Source organism: Chelonoidis abingdonii, unplaced genomic scaffold (assembly GCF_003597395.2).
Source record: "Chelonoidis abingdonii isolate Lonesome George unplaced genomic scaffold, CheloAbing_2.0 scaffold0554, whole genome shotgun sequence".
NCBI lineage: Eukaryota > Metazoa > Chordata > Testudines > Testudinidae > Chelonoidis > Chelonoidis abingdonii.
In genome coordinates this window covers 457-7,717 of record NW_027424815.1, presented here as the reverse complement: position 1 = coordinate 7,717, position 7,261 = coordinate 457, and the positions used below count along the sequence as shown (strand labels likewise).

The 7,261-nt window shown below is 42.7% G+C and overlaps 1 protein-coding gene across 1 annotated transcript; it reads left to right on the top strand.

Annotated features, from left to right (window-relative positions):
- Positions 1-302: 302 nt before the first annotated feature.
- On the top strand, positions 303-2,244 carry LOC116831144 (small nuclear ribonucleoprotein F-like; the record flags this gene model as incomplete). The annotated part of the gene is made up of 3 exons (XM_032790939.2): positions 303-527; positions 1,208-1,272; positions 2,133-2,244. Coding segments are annotated over 3 exons (357 nt in total), but the record flags the coding sequence as incomplete, so codon positions are not given.
- Positions 2,245-7,261: the final 5,017 nt, after the last annotated feature.

Genomic DNA, 7,261 nt, shown 5'->3' with positions numbered 1-7,261 from the left:
TATTTTTTTTTGTAAAAAAACCCTATAACCAAAAAATGTTAATTTTATTAAAAAGTAATAAACAAACTTTCGTGGGCGGGGAAAAGGCGACAAGTCAGGGTCCTCCCGGAAGTGAATGCGCAAGACGTCACTCCTGCTTTTCTCTTAGGGCCTTTCGGCGGGAGCGTCGGCACCTGCGCAGTAATTTTTTTTTTTACCGCTGCCTGTGCAGGCCCGCGTTACCATGGTGACGGCGCGCTGCCGCGAGTTGGGAGGAGTGGGGGTGTCAGCGGGCGCCCTGGGCGGGTTGGTGATGGGGGGAATGGCCGGAGAGAGGGGGCGGGGCGGTGCCGGGCTGGGGGCTGTTCGGGAGCCGGGCCCCTCGCCCTGACCCCGCCGTTGTGGTGACTTGCGCCCCGCAGAGCTTGCCCCTGAACCCCAAGCCCTTCCTGAACGGGCTGACGGGGAAGCCGGTGATGGTGAAGCTGAAGTGGGGGATGGAGTACAAGGGCTACCTGGTGTCTGTCGACGGCTACATGAACATGCAGGTCAGTGGGAGCCGGGACGCGGCCGTCCCGAGGGCTGCGGGGTGGGGGCTGCTCAGGAGGGATGGGGAGGGGCCCAGAGTGGGTGGGGGGACGATCAAAGTTGGGTGTGTGTCAGGGGTCAGAGGGGGCCCAGAAGTGGTGGTGGGGTGTCTGTGTATCATGGTGTTCAGAGGGGATGGGGGTCCTACAGGCGGTGGATGGATCAGGGTTATTCAGCGAGGCTCATATCTGGGGAGTGACTTGTCTGGTGTCAAATAAGTCATCTGACAGGTAGGTAGGGAGCAGCAGCCTTGTCCAAGGTGAAGGTAAGACTGGATTGAGAACTGATTAAAAAGGCTATATAAGAACTGATTAGTATTTGCTTTGAAGCCTGATGGCAAACATATGTTTGTTTTTAATTTCCTCAAAAGTACACTTACAGGAAGTTTAAAAGCAATAGACAATACTTGGCTATATATTACACACTTGTAGTCAAATTCTTAAATGAAAAGTGAAACATAATAAGCTATATGCATAATAAAATAAAGTGCTCTAATGAGGTGTGAGTTACTATTGAACAGACCCAGTGTCCAAAAGGGCCCATTAACCCTTGTAGAGTGACTTCAGCCTTACAATAGTTTACTGATTGCTGGCCGAGAATTTTCTTCAAACAGTCTAATATTTTTTTCCTTTTCTAAAAGCTTGCAAACACAGAAGAATACATCGATGGTGCATTGTCAGGACACCTTGGTGAAGTTTTGATAAGGTAACTATCAAATTAGAGTATTTCATAAGTTACATAGTAGACATATTACATTTGTAGATGGACATAGTTCAAGTCCTAATACTCAGCCTAAAACAATCTGAAAACTTGCAACGTTAAAGACATTAATTGTAGTATCCATTTCTTTGCTAAACGGTGCCAGACAACACTTTGTTAAAGGATAACACTAAAAGGTATATTATCGGGGAGAGGGGGAAAGTAACACTAAAATATACAAATGTTTCATAATTTCTCCTTTTGTAATGATGTCTTTCATTGGTTCTCTGGGTTCTTATTGGATATTGATATGAATCTCTTGTCAATACCTGAGGAAAATCTCACACCTAATGAGGAAGTTAAATAAGCACTGAACAGTTTCACAGAAATGAAGGGTCTGTAAATAGGGAGAGGTATCAACAGGTAGCAGAGACCTCAATAAGTGTGGGGGGAGGAGAGAGTTTCAACAGAGTACTAATAAACTATTACATATGTATTAAGGCCTGGCTTCTGCAAACAGTCATGTGCTTGAAGTTAAGCATGGGCATAAGTTTATAGGATATGGGCCTAAAAATAAGTTAGTCTAGTGTACAATGAATCTGTCATTCTTTTAGTAACTTATTTTCTCAGTTCATTTTGTAACGGTCCATTATAACAATCTGAAAGTCACTTGGACTGTGGGATCACCATCAAAATATATTAATTGGTTAGCCTGATAAACTTGATGATTGGAGGGTTGTTTTTTTTAAATAGCTGGTCCAAGTTCAATTTGAAAAACATGTCACTTAGTTAAAAACTAGTGTTCATCTGGGGAAAGTCAACAAAAACATGTTTAAAATTAAGAGAACTTCTGGTTCTATTTACAGGTGTAACAATGTCCTATACATCAGAGGAGTAGAAGAAGAAGAAGAAGATGGGGAAATGAGAGAATAAGTTTGTATATTTCTGGAAAATAAAGATCAGTTTTTCACAACTTTTGTTAAGGAGTCCGAAGTTTTACTGTACAAATTTATATAAAATTCATAACTTTTTATTTAGTGTATTCTCATATGGAGGGAAACTTTGAACTATATAAACCCATCTAATTTAAAGTCAAACTTTTTAAAGGTTGTTACAAGATTAACGCTAGAGAGGAAATCTTTCAGTCTGAAACGGAAATAAGATTACATAGTTGATAGGATGAAATGACATTTTAAAATACTAATATGTGTACTACTTTATTCTTAGAGGTGAACTCTTGCATCTAAGTGGCTTCCCATAGTAAATTTTATCTTTAAAGTTGTGCATATCAACAGGATTGTGGCAAATCACTTTATGTAGCAAAGGGTGTTCTATCTCTTTCATTGCACTGCAGTTGTATTATAGAGCAGCTCAAAAGTCAATGAGGATTTTTTTTTTACTGTTGCAAGCAGCTGTCTTTCTAAGCTGACTACACTGGAGTGTACTGAAGTAGTTATGGGAATGGCATTTTTCTCTGCTGATAGTGGTAATAGGTGTTACTGAACAAGCAGTGAAGACATTCTGGTTTTTTTTCACATATGATGTACAAAATAGGTTTACTACTTACACTATGGATCCCTGCTTGTTAGTGATAACTCCTCTTTGTTTGTAAATTCTGTTAAACTACAGTACAGAATATTAATCTTTTGCTCTAGATGAACTAAGTAGGAAGATATACCTGCAACACTCCCTTTAAGGAGGTGCAACTACTTTTAAACTCAAGTGAAAAATAACATATCGTCTTGCATTTTTGTGTTGATCTCTTTCAGGCACACCTCCTTCTTTCTGATCTCTGGAGGCTGTGAGCGAAATACCAGCTTTCTTCCCATCTGAAATGTTGGAGAAGGAAAATGTTGAACATAAACATATGCATCTATGGAGACTCACATTTTTATCATAAATTCTATTAATAGACTATATAGGGTTGCATTGTGAAATACTTCCACAGCTCCCTGTTGGGTGTGGAATTGCATTATGCCCCAATGATTCCAAGAGTCATTTTGCCCTGAAGTAGTCAAAGCCTCCTGAAGTATGGCTGCTGTATTACCTATAGAGAAAATATGGCCTCAGTGGCTGGATGGTGACATAATAGAGATAATCCTCAGCTGTTGTACATTTGCATAGTTCCATTGAAGTCAATGGAGCTATGAAAATTTACAGTAGGTGAGGATCTCTCCCAAGGTCTCCTACTATGCATAGGTCTGGCACAGCATAGCCTTAGTCTGGTTTATAACATGCAGATTCTTCCTTAAGAATATAACTAGACTTTAAGGTTTAAAAAGAATAAAACTGTTAGTTGATTATTTAAAAAAAAATAAAAATGTCCTCAACCCTTGCCTGTGCATCTGGCCTGAAGTTCACAGCTGCTTTGCTGTTATCACCAGCTGAAGACCATGACCCTTCTGAGGCTGTGATGGCACATTATATCTAAGAGTGTAAACCCCTATGCATTTAGTTCAGAATGGCAAAGTACAAACCAGAACTAAACGGGGGTATTAGTGGAGTATGAAGAAGAATTAGTAGAGGAGAGAAGGGTCTGTGAATGCACAGACTGTCAGAACCTGGAGCACATAAGAGGCTATAAACACCAGCTACTTGCACAGGAATGAGAATCTTGGTGGCTCAGTGCTGGGATGGCTCCTTCCCATGGCAGTAACATCAGTATGTGGCACTTACTACCTTCTCTTTGATATGGCAGTATGCTGTCTTTTATTCTACCATTTACACATGCAGTAATGACTCATTTCCTAGCATGGGTTCCAGCCTGAGGAAGTGGTGTGCCGAGTCTTCATTTATTCACTCTAATTTAAGGTTTTGCATGCCAGTAATACATTTTAACATTTTTAGCAGGTCTCTTTCTATAAGTCTATAATATATAACTAAACTATTGTATGTAAAGTAAAATTAGTTTTTAAAATGTTTAAGAAGCTTCATTAAAATTAAATTAAAATGCAGTGCCCCACCGGTGCCAGAACCTGGGCAGTGTGAGTGCCACTGAAAATAAACTCATGTGCCGCAGGTTGCCTACTCCCTGCTGTATAACAAAGTGAAAATTAGTTATGCTTATATAATCTGGATAGCTCAGTGGTGAGCATTGGCTCTAAACCAGGGTTGTGAGTTTAATCCTTAAGGGGCCATTTGGGGATTGGTCCTGCTTTGAGCAGGGGGTTGGACTAGATGATCGCCTGAGGTCCCTTCCAACCCTAATAATTATGATCTTAGATGTATAATTAGTGTTACTGCATTTGCTTCATTATATATAATTAATATATACAGTAGGGAAGAAATAAGGTGGGGTGATAATGTTCTTGTCAGTTTTCTGATTTTACACTGTGTTTTGGCTGTAATTGAACAACTGCACAACTCATTCTACATTTACAGCTCTACTCAGTTGAGTATAATGCTAGCAGAATGCAGAGTAGTACCAGCATCCAGAAACGTTAACAGATAGTATTGTACATCTTATATATTGCAGTTGAGGCCATGGAAACAGTTCAAGTATCACCCTCTTGAAATGTGATTCTCTGCTGATTTCTAACGGCTAATGATGTGACCTCTTAATTAAATAAAAGGACCCTGAACTGGATCATACCTTATATTCCCTCAGCCACCTTCAAGTACTATTTACTGAAATATTCAGTTGTCACTATTCAAATAAGGGCTAGATATTTTCAGTTAATCCACTAATTGGCTACTTGCATATTGTAGTGTTTATAATTGAGTTTTCACCAACTGCTAGTTAGCTCTTACTCAAAAAGGCCTGTCTGATGTCAAATAAAAAATGACAGTGGATTACTATTTTTAGTGATCTACTGCTACTGCATTTTGTAAATTTATTACCGACTAGGCTAATGATCAGTGGTGTTTTTTGTTTTATTCATAACTACATGCAAATTTCTCTCCTGCATAGAAAAGTAAAGCTAATCCTAATATTTAACTTTAAAAGTGCTATAAAGGGAGAGGATTTTATTAAGAAAATACACATGTCTCAGACTTTTCAGAAAAAAATAAATGCAAACCTTCTTCTTTGGTGCTGCAATTGCTCTTTTCAGAGAACACTGGAGTCGTTCTTCCTGAAGTTTCGTTTCTTGTCTTTTTTTCTTCACGTAACCTGCAATAGGGAAAATGAAATTGCTAGTGACTCATAAGGTATATAATAGGAAAAAAGGTCTGAAACTTTTAACACAAACTCTTTTTGCTTCTTTTAAATTTAATTTTGAGGGCAACAAACAGTAGCTTTGAAACAGTAGTTAATTATCTTGGTTCAAGGAAGGTGTTTCCTGAACTACCAGCAAATGACTAAGGAGAATGAAGTAGGGAGGTTTGCGAGATAGAATGTTTTTTAAATAATCTGGATCCTATATAGTTTCTTGGTTTTTACTAGAGTATTGTTACTGTTTCAGATATTACATGGGATGATCTGTTCAGGAATTTGGTGGAAGCAAAGCTTGTTCTTATATGGGACTCAGGAGAAGGGGATAACAGAACCAAGTAGAGAGGGAAGGAAGCTGCCTTGCTTGGGGATGGAAAATGGGATACAGGGCCTTTCCCTCCTAGGGGGCGCTAGCTCTGATCTGGCCCCAGAACAGGGGGATCTGCTGGCTCACGCGGTGCGGAATGGGACACAGGGCCTTTTCTCTCTTACCGATACGGTGGCGAAACTGTCTAATACCTCTTCTCATTAGAATTGAGTGTCTCATTCCCTTCCTGATAAGAAACCCCTCCATCCCAAAAGTGCCACCAGGGTATCTGTCCCTGCCTGGGTGGGAAGATGAGGCCTGAAAGGGCTGTGGGCAGGGAAGATTCCTCTCCATCCTGGGCAAGGTGAGATGTAGTGCAGAGATCAGGGGAGCCGGTCTCTCGCTGCCCAAGCCCTGCCAGGGTTGGCTGATTGAAGGAATGCCTGGTCCCCAGTGGCTGCGCATAGGGCCCCATTGGTGGCATAGAAGCCATTTGCCTCAGGGTTTCCTGGCACAGGGTGGGAGCCCTGTGCAGGAGCTGAAGAGGGATCCCCATCCCCATGGCTGGCCCCACACGAATCTGGCTATGCTCCCCAGTCCCTGCAGGGTCCCTGAGGGAGGTTGGGCTCAGTGCCAATCCCACTGAGAGTCTGCTGGTGGCAACAGGACCTCAGTGTCCTAGGCCCTACATAAGGAATGGTTGGCCAGATCTTGGGCATCCCAGTTAGGGTGACCAAATGTCCCAATTTTATAGGGACAGTCCTGATATTTGGGGCTTTGTCTTATATAGGTGCCTATTACCCCCCAACCCGTGTCCCAATTTTTCATGCTTGCTGTCTTGTCACCTTAATCCCAATGCCATGCTGGCCAATGCCCCCAAATCTTAGGCTGCCTCCTTCCCTACCATACCCCCTTTGGGGCCCTGTGACACAGGCAGACACTGACCGGATCTCAGGCATGGAACTGGGATCTGGGTGAAAATAGATGAAGTAGCACAACACCTCCAGCTTGATCCCCTTAGCCTCAGCGATGTCCTTGCAGACTTCGTACACTCCAGCCCAGACCCCTGCAGGGGGCAGCGATGGGCCATGAGCAGTGGGGAAAGGGACTGAATGGTGGTAACAAAAGGGCCCATATGTGTGGGGAGCCCAGCCTGGCACACGGATCGGGAGGGGCAGGGGTCTGAGCTTCCAAATCCCCAGCCCCAGCCCTTGGGGAAGAGGATGTGGTCAGGTGAGCTGACTCCAGCCCAGCACTGTCAAAGGGCTACCCCATATGTTCTTGCCCTGCATAGGGGTCCTGGGAGCAGCCTTGCAGCCTGCAGGGAGCAGAGGGCTTTGGGGCTGGCATTGTAGGGTGGGATCCTGGGGTTGATTCTGTAGTAAGAGGAGGCCCGAAGATAAAAACCTTGGTATCAGAGGCCCGGTATGAGGCCTGAGGCCTGAACTAAAGTAATGGTTAAGACTTTGCTAACATAAAGCAAAGTGAAGCTGTGAGCCAGAGGCAGGCCCTGCTCACAGAAGCTGGCAAGGAAA